This window comes from Musa acuminata, chromosome BXJ3-6, assembly GCF_036884655.1.
Source record: "Musa acuminata AAA Group cultivar baxijiao chromosome BXJ3-6, Cavendish_Baxijiao_AAA, whole genome shotgun sequence".
Taxonomy (NCBI): Eukaryota; Viridiplantae; Streptophyta; class Magnoliopsida; order Zingiberales; family Musaceae; genus Musa; species Musa acuminata.
Window position 1 is genome coordinate 6,344,114 of NC_088354.1, and position 21,764 is coordinate 6,365,877.

General features: G+C 36.2%; 1 protein-coding gene and 1 pseudogene across 1 annotated transcript in view; both read left to right on the forward strand.

Annotated features, from left to right (window-relative positions):
- Window positions 1-158: 158 nt before the first annotated feature.
- LOC135640083 (large ribosomal subunit protein P2A-like) lies at window positions 159-1,547 on the forward strand (annotated as a pseudogene).
- Window positions 1,548-2,374: 827 nt separating this feature from the next.
- Window positions 2,375-21,764, forward strand: part of LOC103987218 (1,4-alpha-glucan-branching enzyme 1, chloroplastic/amyloplastic) — a 30,869-nt gene continuing 11,479 nt past the window's right edge. The window contains exons 1-13 of the mRNA XM_009405458.3: window positions 2,375-2,680; window positions 4,926-5,065; window positions 5,465-5,694; window positions 6,278-6,376; window positions 10,164-10,206; window positions 11,119-11,178; window positions 11,744-11,824; window positions 15,285-15,401; window positions 15,611-15,694; window positions 17,595-17,716; window positions 19,568-19,687; window positions 21,323-21,452; window positions 21,534-21,644. Of these exons, the coding sequence (XP_009403733.2) occupies window positions 2,536-2,680; window positions 4,926-5,065; window positions 5,465-5,694; window positions 6,278-6,376; window positions 10,164-10,206; window positions 11,119-11,178; window positions 11,744-11,824; window positions 15,285-15,401; window positions 15,611-15,694; window positions 17,595-17,716; window positions 19,568-19,687; window positions 21,323-21,452; window positions 21,534-21,644 (1,482 nt within the window). The 5' untranslated portion in view covers window positions 2,375-2,535. The remainder of the gene's footprint in view (window positions 2,681-4,925; window positions 5,066-5,464; window positions 5,695-6,277; window positions 6,377-10,163; window positions 10,207-11,118; window positions 11,179-11,743; window positions 11,825-15,284; window positions 15,402-15,610; window positions 15,695-17,594; window positions 17,717-19,567; window positions 19,688-21,322; window positions 21,453-21,533; window positions 21,645-21,764) is intronic.

Consider the following 21,764-nt stretch of genomic DNA (forward strand, 5'->3'; position numbering starts at 1 on the left):
ATGTGCTTTATTTAGATGATCCTTTGTGTGTTTCCTTTTTTTTTTTAATTTTAAGAAGGAACTGGGCTATGTGTGTTTCCTTGAATACGCTTTATTTATGAGCTAATTGTTTTTTGTAATGCTCATTTTGTCAAAGATTTGTTTTTTTTTTCATCAGGATGAAGGTCATTGCTGCTTATTTACTTGCTGTCCTTGGTGGAAACATTAGTGTCCTACTGGTGATGACTTGAAGTCTATTTTGGAATCAGGTTTAGTCGGCTTCCTTCTCCTTATGTACTTCCATTGGATTCTGTCATTTTTACACATTGACAACCAAGTTTGTAATATACTTTGTCATGTCTGTGACATAATAAATTATTACCCTTTAATTTGAAATATTAAAGTTTACTATGACCAAGCCGAACAATAATATTAGGAGTGTTGTTGTCTTTGTTTGTTTTACTGCATAATACATTATTAAATACAACAAAGCATTCTTTATTTGAATGAACTGATGGTGTAAAATACCTACAGGTTCTATATACTTAATTACTCTCAAATTTGAATATATTACCAAATGGCTTGGGTCTACGTGGGTCTTGAGATGCCATAGACCTGTTGTGTTTTCGAAGATAATTTTTTTGATAGAAAAATTGAACAGGTAATTTTTTTTTCAAAGGGGTCCCTCTCCGTCACCACGTGGCTACCAATAACATATGAGGCGTTTAACTAGCTGTAACCATTGAGCTTGAGGAATAAACTTCAGTGATAAAATTTAAGGGTTCAGAAATTCATATATTAAATGCAGTAAATACAACTTATTTGATTCCAGTTGGTGCTGATGTTGATGAAAAAAAGATTGAGCTTCTCTTGTCCCAAGTCCATGGTAATGACTTGACGGAACTTATTGCTACTGGGAGAGACAAGATCTCCTCAGTGCCTTGTGGTGGTGGCGGTGCTGTGGCAGTTGCTGCAATTGCTGGAGGTGGTGGTGGTGCTTCTGCAGCCCCTGCAGTTTCTGAACCAAAGAAAGAGGAAAAGGTAGAAGAGAAGGAAGAATCAGATGATGTAAGTTACTTTTTATGATTTAACTGCAGAGTAATGTTCAGTCCTTCTGGCTGGAAACACCTTGGCTATAGATGCAGTAATCGACTTATCTCTGGATGATACCTTTGTTTTTTTTTGACAAACCTTTCCTTTCCAGCCTTATTATTTGATTGACTGATTGTGCTCTAATCGCATTTGTGCAGGACATGGGCTTTAGCTTGTTCGACTGATTGGTCTACTGTAGTCCAGCAGAAGCTGCTGTTTTTGGTGCAGTAATTAGGGAAAAATCAATCTGCATTGAAGCTTCAGCTTTGATGTTTGTTGTTTATTTTCCCAAAAAAATTCCATCATGATCTCGAATTTTGTTCCTCAACATATTGCTCGGTTATATTTCTGCTTCACTCAAGTCGACAAACTTGTTAGGAGTTTGATTGAGATTTAGCTTCATTGAAGACATTTGTGTTTTGTATGCCGGGTAGGCGGTCCAAGGTAACCACATTTCTTTACGGAGATTTCATTCATGTAGTTGTGCCTCGCTTCTCTAGTTTCTGTTGATACGCAAAGCCATGTCGATAGATACCAGTGGTCCTATCTTTGTTTACGCAGTTTATGTTTTAGCATGCCTGGTGCCTAGTTATAATGATTGTTGCAGATGGAGACGAATACATCAACGTCGGACGATCATATGGTGACCACTTGTCGGATGCAGATCAATATACCACCTTACCTCACTGATTGGCAACTAGGATGGAGGGTTCAGTCACACATCGCAACTTCGATGGAGGGTCGTCAACCATCCACCAAAGTAAGAATCTCAAAGCACGAACGGACGGCCTTCAACGATTTCGGTTCACACAGATTGAGGTGCGATTGGGCCCATGGGCGATCGATGAACGGTCGAGATGAGACGAATCGACCAGCTTTTTTGTTCATGAGCTACGTGCGGTATTCGAACGGACCAAAAGGCCCCACCAAAAAAAAAGTGTTTTTACTTATACTCTTCAATTTTTATTTATTTAATAATTGATATAATGAGAGATTTTGCATAAGAAAATATATAGAATGTGACATTAACGTATTTTCGAAAATAAATAAATAAAATGAGAAAAAAGTGAACGGCCTTTACAGTGTGGGGCAGCTGAATCTGGAGAAAGCAAAGCAAAACCGTTCATTCCTCACCCCCTGCTTTCGCCAGTTTCGCTGACGCGGCCTCGTTCCCCACCTGTATTAAACGACACGTCCGCTGGGGCCCAGTTCCCATCTCCATGCACCACTCTGCCCCACGCGGATCACCCGCCTCAGCTCCATACGAAAACAACCAAACAAACCATAACAAGAAGCCCCCCTTTCCCTGCACCGCATTGGGATCCGCCACACTTCTCTCTCTCTCTCTCTCGCTCTCTTGTTCACTGCTCACGCCCTGCTCTACTCTCTCAGCTCCCTCACATCGACCCCAGACTGTCATCCTCTCTCGTGAAATCCCTGTAGAGGTGAAAGGGTTCTTGGGCGATGGCCTTCACCCTCGCCGGGATCCGGCTCCCCACCGTGCGGACGTCGCGGCTGTCTGCGCGATCGGGATTCCAGGCCGAGCAGGGGAGGAGGGCCGCCGATCTCGCTTTCCTGTCAAGAAAGCCGATCAAGGTGTCGTTTCTTGGTGAGCTCTTTCTCCTTTTTTGGTGTGTGCTTGCTTCGTGTTATCACCGGCGTACGATCTTTTGATTTCGACTCTGATGATGCAAAGATTGTTCTGGTCCTCTATAGTGCGTTTCTGTTCGATCCTTTCCTCTGTTCACTTCTCGTTCTCTCTCGCTTTCGCGGCTGTTCTGCTTTGATCTTGATCGCATTTGTCTGGTAGCTTTCTAATTATGAAGTTCCATATGTACATTGTATTTGCAGTTTCTCCTTGATTTAGATCACATTCGATATTTGTTGTTGTTACTACGTTCTATGCAAGAATGAGGAGGTCCGTCGATATCGGTAGTAATAGTACAAGGACTGCGAAATTGTGTTTCTAGGCAACATGTACGGAATCCAAGTTGGCGAGGCATTTTGACAGTTTTGGGGAGTATATTGTGACAGTTTTGACATTTTCGTTCCCTTTTTTTCAGCTTTCTTTGGCCATTGATGCCTCATGTTACAATATCATTAGATGTGAGAGTCTCTTTCGGAGGTTTGAGAATTGACTTGTGACAACAAGTTTGGTTCTTGCATGGAGGATTATGTGGCCTTAGTGGAATTACCAAGTGCATCCGTTCTTTTTGTCCTAGTATGATATCAGTGGATACAGATAACAAATAAGATGTTTTACAGAAAAGAAGAGGTAGCATGTTCCAGCTTTTGAGTTAGTTGTTTTGATCTAGATTTTGATGGTTTCATCTAAGAAATGATATCAAGTGGGAGCTTTATGGCCATGTTGTTGCAGATAGTAGAAAGCACAGATCACTTCTCCTCCTGGCAAATGATTGGTCAGAAAGCTGCAGAAGTTTCATTGTGGCATTTCGGAGAGCTCCCCCATATGGACTGGGTGAAAAATACTTTTTTCCTACACATTTTAGGCAAAAGTTAAATACTTAGAGATGGCAAAGAAACATCTCAATTTTGGGGTATCTGATCTGTAGGGAAGCAATAAAGTTTTAGTGAATAACATAGATAGAAATACCTTGATAGGTCCAAGACATTCCTCATGACAGTGGCTACAACTTGTTCTGATGCAGGAAATCTCGATAATTTTCGGTGGAAATATACTTGAGGATGGAAGCAAAAGAACTACTCTGATGAGTAGAAAATATGAAATAAGAGTGACCCTAAAGGACCAAGAGTATTCCTCACGTGGCTACAACTTGTGCTAACGTGGGAATTTGGATTACTTTCTGCGGAAAGATACTTGAGGATGGAAGCATATTATCTATTCTGATGGTTTAGATTAAGTTTGAAATAAGAGGAATGATGAAGTTATGTGGAAAAGATTATTAAAATTTTGTTTTGTCATATGATGTAAGGGCTTGTAGAACATCAAGTTTGCAGAGAATTATATCATTTCTGATTGATTCTTGGGCTATGGCTTTTGCAACCAAAGTACCAAACAAGATCGATTATTTTGAAATTGATGGTTCCATGGAACTGCATGGTACAAAAATTCAAGACTAATAAAAATGCCCTTTTTGCACTACGAATTCTGCATTAATGTCCCTATAGGAAGAGAAGTTGATGAGTCTTGCCTACAAGAAAGTAACTTCGTCTTCTTTTATCCAGGATTGAAGGAGAGGAATGCTAATACTCCTCCATCTTTTCTGGCTCCCCATGGTAGATAGTTTTGATGACAATTGAAATAAGACTATCTTCTGGAAGATGGTTATCCAATTGGTTATATTTAGTGCCAAATTTGAAATGAATATTGAATCCATCATTTGGGATTGATTTCATAAAAAAGTTCAGCCTTGAAGAATCTTTGTTTGTTGGAGCCATTTGTATGGAATTGTTGGAGTCACTCGTATGGATCTGTTGGAGTTACTGCATGTAAATTTTAGTTTTCACTTTCTAGAATGATTAATAACAAAAGAGATGCTGAAGAGGGTCTGTTCTATTGCATAAGAATAATAAAGTGAGTGCTACGTGGCTTACTGTTTTCATGCTCTGAGAAATTGTAGCATTATGTTTGAGCATTGCAGCTACAGTTGTATTTTTGGACTTTTGAAGGTCTAATGGTGTGATCAAATTAAATGATTTAGCTTAATATTACATAGGATTTAATTTAGTCTCTTATTGATCCATCTATCATATCCAGACAGATTGTGTTTTGCTGGATCATTGGTTCTCATCTTAGCTTTTGCCACCTTAAGTGGTTATTTTTCTTTCTTTTAATGCTTATCAGGTGTCTCTTTTTGGGAAAATAACCGCAGGAAGTTCTTCTGATGCTGACCCTGCATATACAACTGTTTCTGCAACCGGCAAAGTGCTAGTTCCAGGTACTGAAAGTGATGATGTGCCATCTTCTACTCTTCCGACCTCAAACACTGAAGCTGCATCAAGTAATCTGCAGGTACCATAGAATAGGCTTATCTTCATTCATTCAGCTGGTTTGTGACCCCAAAATCACTATGTTGAGAAAGCATCATAGAATAGGCTTATCTTCATTCATTCAGCGGGTTTTGTGACCTCAAAATCACTATGTTGAGAAAGCATATGTCTCACATAGTCGCATGGAATCTTTTTTTAAGCTCTTCAAAAGTTCTATATCATATTTTTCATTTTTTCGTTGGTGTCATTGTTATGGTGTCTCATTTAGTTGTAGGTTGAATTGTTTACAAACAATAAAGCCACTAAGTTTAACATGATTCTTTTTCCTTATCTATTTTTGTGCCTGGAATGGGCTTTTTTGTAGTGCCTAAATAGCCTAAGCAATAAACCTAATTTTGCAATTAATAACCTGATCTATAAGTCCTTTGAGGACAAGGTTGAGCCAGATGCAGGGCAGACATCCACTGCCTCCGAACTTACTGGTGCAGAAAGTACAAGTGAAGGTGACAAAGGCACAAATTCTTCTCAAGCCAAAGAAAGGGTTGAGGATGTTGAGGAAAAACCAAGATGTGTTCCTCCACCTGGTAGCGGACGAAGAATTTATGAAATCGACCCATTGTTAAAGGGTCATCGATCACATCTTGATTACCGGTAGGTTTCTATATGTCACTTTTTTTAGTTATTTTTAATGAGGGAATAATATTTTATGACTACAATTGTTTTGGGAAACATATTTTTTCAGTGTTACTGTGTACTTCTTTGTGCCAACTTTTAGAAAATCAACTGCACTACATGTTGAGTGAGAATTTACATGCTTTTATCTTAAACAGTAAACTTGGATTTAGAGCATAATTTTTTCTGGGCTTTTCTGGCATTAGATCTTTGGCACAGATTTTTCTGAAGACCAAAAAATAATAATTATGATATTTTGCAAAATGAGTGCTGAAATGACTTATAGATTGAATGTTTTAATGGTGATAAATATATTGGATAGCTTAAGCATGACAAGCTAGGTATGTTGAGTAATGTACAAGATTGACCAATCACTTGTCTGCTTTCAAAATTTTCCAGCTAAAATGTGGTTGATGTTTTCCTTTTGTTTTTCATAAAATTATGTCACGTGTCTTTACAGAAGTGAATTATGCTTCTTCCTTTTTCTTCCTGCCTATCTATGTCACTGTTAAATTTAAGAACTTAAGTTTGGAAAGGAATCTGTTCTAATGTTTGATTGCAGATATAACCAGTACAAGAAAATGCGCGAGATGATTGATCAGTATGAAGGTAGTTTGGATGCATTTTCTCGTGGCTATGAGAAGTTTGGCTTCAAACGCAGGTATGCATCTGGCTATATATATTCCTACAAAAGCTATGTTCCCTTGTCCCTCACCTCGCTGTGCTACAAAGTTATCATTCTTGATTTGAACTTCTCATTTGTATCTATGTAAGTCTAATATCTAGTTTATAGATTGTTTCTGTCATCTGTCCTTCTATTCATAATTTTCTTATTTATTATCATCTTAGTGATGTCCGCTGATAGCTTATTTCGTAATTTTCTTTCATTGACAGCAACCAAACCAAGATATGATAACGTCATTTATGTTCTGTTCCTCTTTCATCACCACTATCTTTCTAATCCCAAAGTGGTTAACTTCTTCCAGTTGATAAACATGCTCATCTTATATTTATAATTTTTTTTATGTGACAATTTTTGGGCTGAATGCAACATAGTGAAAAGGGGCTAGTATGGAGTAGGATCTTGGCCAGTGAAAATGGTGTGGTGGGTGGTCTGATAAGTTGGACCATGGGGGTGAGGATTGCATGATGGGTTAGTTGATTTGCAGGATATCATTGACATGGTGGACATATGCCAAAATGAAGATTCTCAATAACAAGGCGAGCCCACGAGTAGAACTGGAGTGTGAGGGCATACAAATCTAGGTGAAATGAAGGCTCAGAGTTCAAGGAGCATCGATAAGTGGTGTGGTCAAGGTGGTGTGGATGGTGGCTGCAATCTAGATAAAAAGCAAGGATCAAGGGGTGAGTTTCTCTACTTGTACTTTCCCTATGTGACAATGCTACACTGGTGTTGGCATTAGTAGAATCACATAGGTACATTGGGGGATTGTATTTGGGGTGGAAGAGTTGGTAATCAAGGATTTGAACAGCTAGGTTTGCATGTAAGAAATGTACTACGGTCACCTCCTACTTAAACTTGACTGAGGCAAAAGTCAGCATGCTTCTCACCTTTTAAAAAACCAAGCACACCATATTAATAATTTGGGCTCAAATGTAGGTCCTATGATGATCCGAAGAGTGAAGACCCTATGACCTTCACCCAATTCGACTTGCCATCAGTTGCTAAGGCCCATTTCAAACTCTGAATCAATTTACACGTGGATCACTAAGGCCTAAGACATCTGGACCCAAAAATGGGAGCCTGAAATTGATTAGTTACTCAAAGTCTCAAACTATGTGACAAATTAGACTTTAAAATGCAGCAACCACATATTTGTTAGGAGTCTTATCGATCAATGAGAGCAGTCTCTTTTCTCACAGGAATAAGGCTGTGACATTGGCTTTCCTTTGTCCCCGCATTGGTGGTGCCTTGTGCATTGGGCTGCCGTATCTTCCCTGGGCTCAAATTTCTAGTTTGGCAAATGACAAAATAACCAAGAGTCTGTATATAAATAAAAGTCTTGTGCATCTTTTCTTTGTCTAAGGGTCTTGTCTTGAGTGTGAACATCCTCCTATTTCTCATCTGTTTCTATTGTGATATTTTATCTGCCCTCATTCTTTATCCTTTACTCTATTACTTTGTTATTTACAATCCAAAAACTTGAAGAAATTATTGATCGATTATTACATTATGAGATGGCACCAAATGGGATCCTTTATTTGTGAGTTGCAGCTAAATTGAGTTCTGGATCCCTAGTACTGTAAGGAAAGGAGGCCTCTACTTGATCCACTTTTAAGGCACTAATTGACTAAGATCCATGGTTTGGAACTCTTAGAATAGGGGCTTATAGGGAAAGAGATTCATCTGGAATAGATTTAGTGTATTCGGAGAGAAACATATTACTATAGATTTTATTTATATAATAGATATTTATGTATGTAACAAAAGTTTTTGGATAGTAAATTCCTTGAGACATACTAAAGGCTTCTATGAGATGGTTCATGCCTTGGAATTGGAGAATTATAACTTAGAAATGGAGGTTATCTATTTTGGTACTTTCACTTCCTTTTTTGCCCATTCTGTTACTTGTAGATTTTTTTTGTGTTTAGATTTTGTAATCCTTGTTTTGTTATCATGATTAAATAATATCACTAGGTTCTTGCTAAGCTTGCTGGGTCCTATTACCTTTCTGGTATCTATTCGCTGTTTGGACATGTACATAGATAGATGGCTTGACACACATATTAAAGTGTGTTCTTCTATATAGATAGATATCTTTCTGATTTCATGCCATTTCCATGACTTGGCACACATATTACATTGTATTCTTCTATATATATGTATATGGGATTCATTTCATGTAATAATAAGTGGATATAATATGTTGTTTATTTGAACTTTATCGAAAACACTTTTATTTGGAGATTTATTTTAATTAATCAATTAACACATTGGAGGTGTCCTTGCTCATTTTGAGATAACTTTAGTGTATATAGATCATACTAATGGAGCTATATGTTCAAAACAGAATATCCATACATTAAGATCATACTAATTATAAATCCCAGTGAAAACATATGGAGAAAATATTCTTCGGAAGGAATTAAGATAAACATCATATTATCTTTTGTTGATTATACATAACAACAAAGTCAAAGTTGTGATTAATAGTATTAAAAGAAACATACCCTATATAAATCATAAAACCAGAATAAACAAGGTACATGACTATGGCTATACGTTCAAACAGAATATCCGTACACTAAGATCATACTAATTATAAATTCCAGTGAAAATGCATGGAGAAAATATTCCTTGGAAGTAATTAAGAGAAACATCATATTATTTTTTTGTTGATTGTACATATCAACAAAGTCGATGTTGTGATTAATAGTGTTAGAAGAAAACAGTCGTGTTCGGCATCTAATGGCACATTAATATTTCAGACTGGTTCAGTTCTTAAATAAAAGAAAATTATGATTTGCTTGCATCTTGTTATACACATATTTACAAGCAAAATTTACATATGATTTTTATTTATGAAAGTGCATATGATAGAGTCGCTAAAGATTTACTATGATGGATTTTATACAAGAAAGATACATCTACTAATTATATTAATGTCACAAAAGGTATGTATGATAATGTATTCACTTGTTGTAGAAAAGTAAGAAGTGTATTTCCTGAGTTTTCTATCAGTATAGGTATATATCAGTAGTCCAATTTAAGTCTTTACCTTTTCACAAACGTATTGGATGAACATACTAGACATATACAGGATAGATCTTTATGGAGGATGTTATTTCTTGATGATGTTATTCTAGTTGATGGTTTCATGCACATGATTTGAACCCTCGTGCACTCCTTTCTTGGTTGCTTGGTATAGGTATATATCAATAGTCCCACATGATGACTGTAGGTTGTACATCCCAAAAGTTGACTTAATGATCAAAGAAGAAAAATGGATGATTTACTCTGTTTAATTGCAAGTTCACATTTATGCCCTTGTAACTTTCGACTCTGTTATGAAGTCATAAAACTCTCTATGCCACAGGAAATTATAACAAAAACCAAAAGACTTTCTGTAATTGCTTGTATATATACTTCTTTTCCTTCTTTTGACACCCTAGTGGAAGATCCTGTACCAAGGTTATGTTGGTTTATTTTTTTTAATTGGAAGAAATTTTCATTACATCAACTAACGTATAAGACGCTCACATGTGGATGTGGACTCGAATCTGAGACCGACTACTTGTGCAATAATGTACTAGTTAATCAGATGTCTCAATAGGGACATAATGGTTTATCTTTTAATATCTCATGGTATCGTTATTTGAGTTGATATTCATATTGTTATATTGATTTAATATTTTGGTCTTTTTCAAACTAGAAATATCTAAATATTTTGTCTATGATAGTGAAATTGCACTTGTTCAATTTCCAGTGCTAGTGGTGTCACTTATCAAGAATGGGCCCCAGGAGCAAAGGTTGGTAACTTTTTTGGTTATATCCAACTTCTAGGTTTTGCACATTAGTGCCTTGCTGCCTTTATACATACAATCAACTGTCAGAAAATTGCTTGCTCAGGTTTGTTAGATAAATTATGGCACTTGTATTTATGTAGTATGCCATATTAAGATTAGATGCATTTGTGAAGACTACTGATGCGAGAGCAATCATGCCATGCTAGTCCTTTTTATTGGTGTTAAATATGTCCAGGAATTGGTCATCTAGTTTTCAAGCTTTGTGCAACTTTTGGGTTGATCATCTATGGTGTTTCTCCATTAGGTTTCTGGTCTGCATTCTAAGTCGAGTTGTTCAAGTCCTATTTTAGGCATATGTTGGTGGAAGAGAGTATGGAAGCCATTGAATTAGTGATTAAATTCAATTCTAATGTCTTTTCTATAGTCTATAGTTTACCTTTTGCTTTTGATACTGAACTTTGTAGATAAAGTCTATATTTATAATGAAAGTAAATTTTATTATTTATAAAAATAACAGAAGCCCTAGTTTTTTTTTTTCTACTACAATGATTGTTTGTGCTTGAGGGATGACCCTATCTGTGTCTAGCTAATGTTTATGCCTTACATATCGCGAGTAAACCTTACTAACAGGCAAAGTCTTTGTAATTCTTGGGAATTCTTTGTAATACCAGAAGTTTCTATTTTGTGTTCCATAACATAAAAGCTGCAAGAAAGAATCTCACTATTTCTTTTTCCATCGGATCATATTTCAATGATCAAATTGAATAAACAAAGTAGCAAAGTTTCTTGCTGGTTGTTAGCTAGCTGTCTCACTCCTGCATGCTTAAACAGTTAAACTTAAGTACTTCAGCTTTCATTAAATTTTCTGTACACCTCAGTGTCTTCAAGAATTAAATGCTTGGTTTTGGTTTTCAGTGGGCGACACTCATTGGTGACTTCAACAATTGGAACCCCAACACAAATGTCATGACCCAGGTATGATCATCTATCCTGATATTTCTTTTCTGTTTGGGTTGAAATTGTGCTGTCTGTTGTAGATTGATTTATAACACTTCATAACTTCTTGTAAAGTACTATGCAGTCTTTTTGTTCATGTTTTTGTGTTTAAACTAATTTTTGATATAGCTGAGAAATCTGCTAAGAGATGATATGTGAGATACTTTACCTTCTTTATCATTCAGGTCTTTTATCGTGGTTGAAAATGGCAAACAGCACCTAGTTTGTACTAAAAAGTTATCTATACTGGTTCTTCAAATGCTGAAACCAGCTAAATCATACTAGAGAGTTAGAGCTTATCATTGATGTTCTGCTGATACCTGCAACATCTCATTTGTTTGAAATTTTAGGGATAACATTTTAGATGTCTTTCCCCCTTCTGTTGATTGATGAACATGAATACCCATTATCTGGATTATATGCACGTTCCATATGAACAGTAATTTCATGGCACTTTCTTGCTGAAAACAGTTTAGATGTTTGTTCACATGTACAACATTTTTCTAGTTTTATCTGGTGACTAATATTTATTAATTATGTTTAGAATGAGTATGGTGTTTGGGAGGTCTTTCTACCTAATCATGCAGATGGCTCACCACCTATTCCTCATGGCTCACGTGTAAAGGTTTGTTCCTTCAAACTTTGGTTGGATGTGTTAATTAATATGTGACAAGTTCTTTTCTCTTCATTTTTACAAACATTAATATCATGGAATTCATGTTCTGGCATGTTCGTGCACTATGCAAAGAGTGTGCCAATAAGTTGTTTGTGATCACATGACTCATCCATGACTTACACACCATGAAACAGGCATGAGCCACAGTAAGCTTATCCTATTATGCCTCCTGTGCCGCTGGCATGGCCATGGCCCATGCACGTTTGCCTTGGCATGGTAAATATCAGCCAATATACATGGCATGAAGATGACATTTGAATTCTTGGACTTTCACGTGCTCTTGGCTCCATGGACTAGTGGCTTGTCCTTTCATGCGCCTTTATCTGTCAACACAATAGGCTTATATTTGTCTACTAAATGCTATTATAAAGTAAAAAAAGAAATTCGGTATGAACTTGATGTTCCTGTTAGCTTTATTATATAACAATGTTACTTCACTGTTGTATACTAGGTTACTGAGTTTCTACAGATTGTTACCTACTATAAGTCATAGGAAACTTCAGATTTCCAAAGCGAAAAATCCCTTTTAAAGCACTCAACTATGAGTTGATTCATAGAGAGAGAAGAAGAAAAGGAGAAGAAGAGTGTGCATGTATGCTGTTGGGGGGAGGGGGGATTTGAAGGCATGTTTAAAATGAAAAATGAACCAATGCTTAATATTCAGTACTCAGTAGGTCTGATCAAGGGGAGTGGGTGTGTAACAACGGGAAGGACGGTTGGGAATGGAGATGGATGTTAAGGTTAGGAACAGAACGGTGAGATGGGATGTTCCCAGCATGGTTTGAAGTTTTGGTACCAGATCCATATCAGTCCATGTGTGGACAAGTATGGGTCTGGTATGCTGCTACATATTGTAGTCTTAGGAAGGTAGGAGTTTGAGGAGAATAAGAGGAGAGGAGAAGGAGCAGTATCAGACAAGCTGGTGGATCAGCGAGTGGCGTGGATTGGCAAGCGGGTGGGTGGTAGCAAACTGCATGAGTGAGGCGAGTATGAGAGAGGGAGGGAGAGCCAATGGGGTTCCTAAACAAAAAAAATTAACTGGGCTTCCCTCCCTGTTGAGGCCTTATAATGGGGAGAAACTGAGTGGTAAGCCTGGCTCAATAGGTTTACTAGACAGAAAGTACCATACTGGATTGGAACCATGAGTAATGGGGTGGTCATTGTCAAGGACTGTCATATTGTGTACCAGACCCATACCAGTCGCTAGCTGGACCGGAATGTAGCGGTCGGTACCAGTACACTGGTACATATTGGTGTTTCGAGGATGAAGAAGAAGGAGAAGAGGAAGGCACAATGGAGGAGGAAGGAGAAAGAAAAATAAAAAGAGGTGGTGGAAGAAAAGGAGGGAGGAGGAAGAAGGAAGAAGGGGAGATAGTGGAGGAAGAGGAGCAACAAGAAGGAAGAAGAGGAGGAGGAGAAGAATAGGAGAGAGCATACCTGGGAGATAGGCGGTGGCGAACGACAGTGTTCCATGCATCCCTTTTTTAGTTTTTTTTTGTTTTTATACTGATTTGGATCAGATTACCCAAAACGGGACAGTCCATGTATAGGTCTATGCCTGAACCAATACATACCACCCATTTTGTACCGGTCTAGGCATAACAGATTTCCTTGGTCCTTGATATGGATCGAGCTCAAACTGGAAATATCATCCAATATGTGCTAATGATGCTAAATTTAGGAATTATCATTTCCCTAATGGATTTCAAAAGGATGTTTGCTTATTGGAGCTTTTGATATCATTTCCCTAACGTGAAATCTAGATTACGTTAAAAAGCATTCATACAATATGGATCTTTTGATATTGGTTATTAACTTTTCCAGCATCTGGTAAGTAACTTTACACTTTGTGGAGGCCTAATGGATAATATTGAGGCTTTCCTCACCCTAAGCTACGTCAAGGAGCATATCATGCACAGATGTCGAATCCTTAACTTCAATTTTGGCAATTAGAGGGTTCACCAATAATATACTTAGGATCCACTTGAAAATTCTTATTCTAGCAAATGTAATTCCATTTTTCTAGGTGGTGTCTTGGACTCCGGGGCTCCTTCATTATTTTCTAAATATGGCAGACAATTAAACACAGACATTAAATCCTCAACTTTAATTTTGACAGTTAGAGGTTTACCAGAAACATACTTAGGTTCCACTTGAGAAGACACCTTCATTATTTTCTAAATTTGGCAAGTTTATAAACATGCTAGTGCTACATTGAGGAGGCTATTTATTCCTATTATTCTGTCCTTGTCATGTCTTTTTTCTTCTTCAGGACTGTAGGAGTGTGTCGTGTTCAAGTCTTAATATCATTCTAGCTCGAATAAGAAAATTCTTTTAGGAACCCTTTAAAGGTCAGTTCAGGTGATGTTTTAAAGGACTCCACATTGATCTTAGCAGCATTGGGCATTTGCTAGGAGATGAATTTACTTGGTTCTACTTGTTCATCAATACTGTTTTGTTAACATGTCTGGCAACCTATTGGCTATTTAAATTGCTATTGAATCACCACATCTAAGTTTAGTTAGCTGAGTTCATTCATGAATCACAAGTTAAAGGTCTCCTGGGTGTTGAAGTTGACTTAATCTAAAGATGACTGCCAAAACGGGCAATTCAATTTCAGCTGCAAACAAGGCAGAATCTCTGTTTACAACAGACCCAACGGTAATAGTCTTTAATGCCCCACCGTGGCATATTACTTCTTTGTACAGCAGTACTGACAATTGAAGTTGCCATGGCATTATAGATCTTTGCTAGATGGTTATAATTGAAAACCTTGAAACACTTGCTGGCTTCGCAGATAATATATTCAGTTTGCACATTGGTCCCATAACAAATTAGTGATCTCATTCTTCACAGTAAATCTTCCTCTCTCAGCTACCTTCAAATCTTCATTGTAATTTATACCGCTTCAGATATACCAGTAAATATTAACATTAGCTGTATAAAATTTTAGAACTCAGAAGGCTGAACTCTAATGGCTCAACAAAATATGATATATTATTTATGATTTCCTTCGACAAACTTTTATCATTTAAACCATGATTTGATTATAAGAAATCTGGGATATTTATGCTTTAATATTCAAAGTTATTACAGTTATCAATAAATGCAGAACCATATTTGAGCCATTATTAAGAAAAAGCATTGTTGTGTCCTTAGTTTTTAGATTATTAAGAAGAACAAGATGAGAGCACATAATGTCATGATAGAGATAGTTTCTTCTCTTAGAGCATCTTTTTCAATTGTTTTAATTTCATGTACTGAAATGTCAGAAGGATAAGTATATTGTCCTTTCTTTTATGTGCTTCTTGATCATGCTACATGTTAAGTTCTAGTCAGTATATTGAATTCACAAATATGTGGAACACATTTATGAATTGTCAGTAATTAAAAGTTAAATACATGATAGATACGCATGGACACTCCATCTGGCATCAAAGATTCCATTCCTGCTTGGATCAAATATTCTGTACAGGCCCCAGGTGAAATACCATATAACGGAATATACTATGATCCACCTGAAGAGGTATGGCATGTTATTTTCTGCTGTGCTTGATCATTAGCATTTTTAAAAAATAACTGGTATGGCTGTTTACATATTCAATTCTCTTTACACTAATGTGATTACTTCTATAGTTGCTTCTATCTCATGGGATTGATAAACTCTTGCTTGGTTGGATAAAGGTCAATCGTGCATCTGCTTATTTTTTAAAATAATTTTAAATGCATCCACAGGAAAAGTATGTGTTCCAACATCCTCAACCGAAAGCTCCAAAATCATTGCGTATTTATGAGTCACATGTTGGAATGAGTAGTCCGGTATGAACACCTCCTCTTAATTGTTACTATTGAATTTTGTACTTTTGTCTTTTATTTCCATCAATGATCTACAGCAGACATTTCAAGTTGCATTGGATGTACATGAAAATAATGATTATTTGCTATTTTGGTTTTTTATCATCTTTTTTCCTCTTTCTGTAAATACCAAGTTTCTCTTGTACTTGACATGCACCTATTTAATGATATCCCCTCTCGTCCTAATCTTTGTGAAATTTGGCATCTCGAAGCTTCTAATCTCTAGATTTAATGACTAGTACCGAACTTTTAAAATAATAAAATACAAAAGTGTACTCAATAGATTGTTCTATATATGGCTTTTCTTTTGAATTCTGTAAATTTAGTAAGGGTGTCAAAAAAGGTGACATGCGCATAGGTGAATGAATTCAGATTTACATATGTTTTAATTAAATTGCATTTCTAATATTCTTATAGTTTTAATTGGAAGATTATTATTATAACCATTCTTGATTTGAAAGGCAAGTTGTGGTGCATACAACATTGTCATCTTGTGTTTTCAGAGTCTTCTAGTTTTATTTGGTTTACAAGCCATTTTTTAAAACTTTGGATCGTTAAAAAAAGCGGGTGAACACAGTACATAAGGCTTTTGCCAATATGGGATTTGAGAAGGGATAATACACACAACTGTGCAGACTCAAACCATGGTACTTGCATATTGCAAAGGAGCAATCTTACCATTGTACTAAGAGCCGTCCTCTTAAAAAATTTGGATCTTTGATCCTTATATTTCAAAACCAAATCTAATCTCTTTCAGTTATAGTATGTCGGTGCATATACAATATACCAAATTTCCCAAAGGGTGGTGGTTCTTGTCATATTTGATAATCAAATATTAGCATTCCTGTGTCTGTGACACCTGTGTATGTGCAGTGTATTTGTCGTGCCAATATCTTAATTGTGTCACCATCCTTAGTGCTGCCACAAGAAATTCATTTTCATTTGCAAGGAAACACAAAAAAAAAAACAGGAATGAATTTTTCATGCTATGGAATAACAGGCCTCCCACTTGAATGTCTGTGTTTTTAAACTACTTTAACTCTATCGGGATATTTTTATTTTTTTATTCATAATTTTATAGTCTATACTAGATACAAAGGTGCCTCTTTATATATCAACTCATTGATGTGAATTTATTCAGGCTGGAAAGATTATTAAAGGAAACATTGTATTGGCTGGTGGTTGGCACTTGGCACAGCAAGTGTCATTGGCATACATGATGAGCCATCATGCCATCACAGGGTGTACAAGCACAAATCAAAATAAAAAAAGAAACAGAAGAAAGAGGAGTGAGAAAGAGAGGTGTGGTGACCTCTTGCTGACACTACTCAAATATTTTGTTTAAAACGAATATTTTACTGAAGTTCAGAGCAAGAGCAAGTCATAGAAAGAGAGAAGGAGAATAATAACTTTACGTGTTCACTTTACTCCCAAACCATGTGCCAAGTTTCTCTCAGCTTGGTAGTGACATGCAGCACTAAAAACTGAAATGTTGCTTTTGCTTTGAATGCTTTTTGCTTCTAAAGAATGCAGACAACTATCGAAGTCTTAATTCCAGAATTTCTTGCATTCTTTGATTACTATTAGATGTTTTGAAGTGAAAAAAGCATTATAGAATACCAATAGTTCTGTGTCTAAGTCCATATTTTATGCTTGTTTGCTTTTTATTCTGGTCACCGAAGTGGGCATTCATTGTAAGTGTTCAAATGAAGCCACTTCCATGTAAGATAGGATGTGAAAGTAGCTTGGAAGCCTTGGATTATGAGATTTTTAGTTAGTTAGGACGTGAGAAATCCTTGTGCAATAAAGTTATAGTTATGACGTGATAAATTTTACGAAGTCACTAATATATGGACATATGCAGGAACCAAAGATTAACACATATGCTAGTTTTAGGGATGATGTTCTGCCTCGAATCAAAAGGCTTGGGTACAATGCTGTTCAGATAATGGCCATCCAGGAGCACTCTTATTATGCAAGCTTTGGGTATGATTTTTATGCCCTGTTGCCTTTTCTGTCAGAATGTTTCTTTAGATGGTTGTGTATCTTGTTTAAGGGAAAAACATGTTTCTTTAGATGTTTGTGTCTACTGATTAAGGGTAAAAAAGAAATAGTTGTGAAGCTAGTGTTTGCTAAAATTGACGTGATGGCTTTTACCTATCAATCAAATTATCCTGACACTAACTGGATGTTAAGTCTATATGTTTTGGTACTCTAGCAACCAAAATGATAGATCTATGCTGATCCAAGGATTGAAATATCGTATCGTACCGGAGTTTCGAGATTCGCTCGGTACGGTATGGTATTATATACCGAGCGGTATATTTCGGTATACCGTTCGGTATATATATATATATATATATATATATATATATATATATATATATAGTTAAAATAATTGTAATGTCATCTCTTTATTTATTTATATATATATATATATATATATTTATATATAAAAGTAAAAAAAAATCCGTGACATCGCCTATATATATATATATATATATATATAAGTGAAAAACCGGGCGGTATTATTCGAAATTGAAGATCTTGTGTTGATCTACCTTAGATCTGCATAGTTATAGGTCAAATTTGCACTGATCTAGTTGGATCCTTTTAGCCTACACTTAAGCAAATTTAGACTGGATTCGTGAGGATATCAAACGGATCCAAAGTGATATCCTTCAGATCTGAACTTCTCTTGCTTGGATGAGATAAATCCAAGGTCTTTAATTTCAAATAATACCGCTCGTACTGGTCGGTATGTACCGGTCCACCAGCAGATTAGTATACGAACTGCCCACTACCGGGCGGTACCGTCGATTCAGCTGTTTCCACCCCGTTATTGTCTTAAATCGGCGGTGATCGAGGGAGAAGAAAGAAGAGGGGTGTGACCGAGAGAGAAGAAAGAAGAGGGAGAAGGGGAAGAAAGAAAAGGGAGAAGAAGAGGAGTACCTGCACCGCTCTCCCTCCTCATCTCTCGGCGACTTCTCATCCGCGCAGGGAGAAGAGAGGCGATGTCGCCTTGGCGGCTTTTTTTTTCACTTTTATATGTATGTATATATATATATATATGTATGTATATACCCGTACCGTACTGAGCGAATCTCGAAACTCCGGTACGATATGAAATTTTAATCCTTGGATAAATCTATATTAGATTTGTGTATATTCGAGTTGGAGTGAGATATATCTATGGTAGAAACTAACATAGTAGAAATGCATAGGTTTAGAAGTAATCGATGCATGCAACCATGATCTTAAGATGAGAAAACCTTAAAACAAAGCTTCAATCAACAAAAGATAATATAAAAATTGAAATTTATTTTCAGAATTGCCTTGTTTTAAAGCGAAACACTCCTATTTTCAGGAGTTTGATTCTTGATTTGGTAAGATATGAGGAATGCTGAGAGTTTTAGAATTGAAATCGAGAGATTTTAAGACATTGAGTTAAAGAGAACAAAGGAAGTTCGGTAGGGAGGGTAGAAGAAAGTGGTTTAATTTAGGTCAGTGAACCAGTCAAATATTGACTTGACCGCTCACATGGAATATGTACTGGCTAGTACACGTTGTACTGGACCTGGACCAGGTGAAATTGCCCTATGGAATACAAGTCAGGTATCGGAAAAATATGTATCAGTTTGTATGGACTGGTAGGGTTGATATTTCGAACCATTCTTTAAAAGTCCTACACAAATGATGCTTTATTCGTAGTTTGTACCACTATTAGGGGAACCTTTTATAGAAACATTTAATTCTTGTTCATTGTCACTTTGTAACACCTATGTTACTTTCTTCCTTATTTCTAACAACCACAAATTGGCTTTAATACTTGTTCAGGTATCATGTTACCAACTTTTTTGCACCCAGCAGCCGTTTTGGAACCCCAGATGAACTGAAGTCCTTGATTGACAGAGCTCATGAGCTAGGTCTTCTTGTTCTCATGGATATTGTTCACAGGTGACTATTGAAGTATATAGCAATGGTAATTAGTATACTATAAATAAAAATATGGGAATCCATTATTTTTGTGTTTTTGGTGTATTTTCCTTTTCTGGTTAAGATTTACACTTGTGCATAATGTTAGTTCTCAGTTTTCATATGCATATGCTTCCGTATTTATGTATTAGCTTTATTTGAGTTTTTCTTAGAGTTCTTTAGGCTATTGGATTTCTAAATTTCATTATGTCCACAAGAATCACATTATTGCTAATTAGTTAAAATTAGATTGTCATGTATCATTATGTTGGCAGAATGATAACACTGACAAAGGTTAAATAAATGTAGTTGCTAGTTGAGAGTCAATCTTAACAAACCTCTGATAGGACTAGTGAAGTAATTGAAATAAAGTAAAGATCTTGAAGCAACGTTTGGATCAAAGTCATCTGAGAAGTCCTTGCCAGAATTTTTCCTAATAGTGGATTCTTTTATGAGTGAGGTTGTTCTACAAAAAGAGTTTAGTAGTTAGTGTTATGGCATGGCCGGCATGCACATGCACATTGAAATATGAATGGATATTGCAATAAGGAAAATCCCAATTTGGTCAGAATTTTGTCAATTACATGAAATTGATGCTTTACAACTGATGATTTGTAAATTAAGCTCCTTTACAAACGATGTGTAATGTGTTATCCCTTGTAAAACGGTTGTCAGTGTTGGTTTTCATACTAGTCCAGTGGTTATATCATTCTAACTCCAATTGCATCTAAAGAGAAAAAAAAGGTCAGTTGCGGTTGAAAATAGATCAAGAGAAAGTTATGCCAATATTCCAATTATAAGCTTAGGCAACTTTTAAAGCATATTATTGTATCATGTTATATAACCTTGAATGCTTAGACTGATGATATCTAATGTCTTGAAGAAGGCTGAAAAAATGTAATTGGTAAATTGCATATATTGCCTTATCAACAATATTATAAAAATGTAATTGGTAAATTGGATTCTGGAAGTTCATCCATGAGTGCAGGAGATTGTCATGTATAAGTGGCTTTCAAGGGCCTTTTGCCTTTTATGAGCTGTTCTTCCTGGTGATTGGAATTTTACTCCTACAAATGAATTTTTTTGTTTATTTAAGTTAGAGTCTCACCAGATGGAGAAAATATACTTACTATGATATTAAGCAAGATTCTAAATTTAGTCATTTGAGAAAATTGCTTTTACCTTTTTGTTCCACTGGAGTCATTTTCATATTCCACAGGAAAGCTGTTTAAGTTATCCAATCCTTGCACTTGAAATATGGTGTGCAGAAGAGAGAAGTGGACTGCCTTCTGATGGTTGTTATGTAGTTGTTTGGTGCTTCAACCTTTCTGTCTGCTATGTTCTTGGCTAGACATGTTGATGCTTGGTATGCCTATACTATTTTGTCTAAAAGGACTAGAAGTATCTGATACATGATACAAAGTGATTATATGTACACATTCATGTGTTTGCAACCTTTTCTTCACTTGTCTATCTCTGTAAGCATGCGTATATTTGTCAACATCTGTCAACATCTGGCATAAGCACAACTTACTTTTTTATATCTTTGTATCTTTGTTTGTAATACAATTTGAGAAATACACCATTTGTTCTAAACTTGTTATTTCTTTTATCCAGTCATGCATCAAACAATGTACTTGATGGACTGAATCAGTTTGATGGTACTGACTCACACTATTTCCATCCTGGCCCACGGGGCCATCACTGGATGTGGGATTCTCGCCTTTTCAACTATGGAAGTTGGGAAGTACGAAAAATTTCAATTCCATACACTTATGTTGCTTCTTTAAAATTAATAATTTTCACCTTCTTGTCTTCCTTTATCTAGGTTTTAAGGTTTCTATTATCAAATGCAAGATGGTGGCTGGAGGAGTACAAGTTTGATGGGTTTAGATTTGATGGTGTGACCTCAATGATGTACATCCATCACGGACTTGCGGTTAGTTGATTCTTTGTCAACTTTGGAAAATACTTATTTCTATACAATATGATTCTGGTTGATTTTCTTTAATATGCAGTGCTGCTAGAACCTTTTGGGACCTTGTTGATGTTTAAAGTC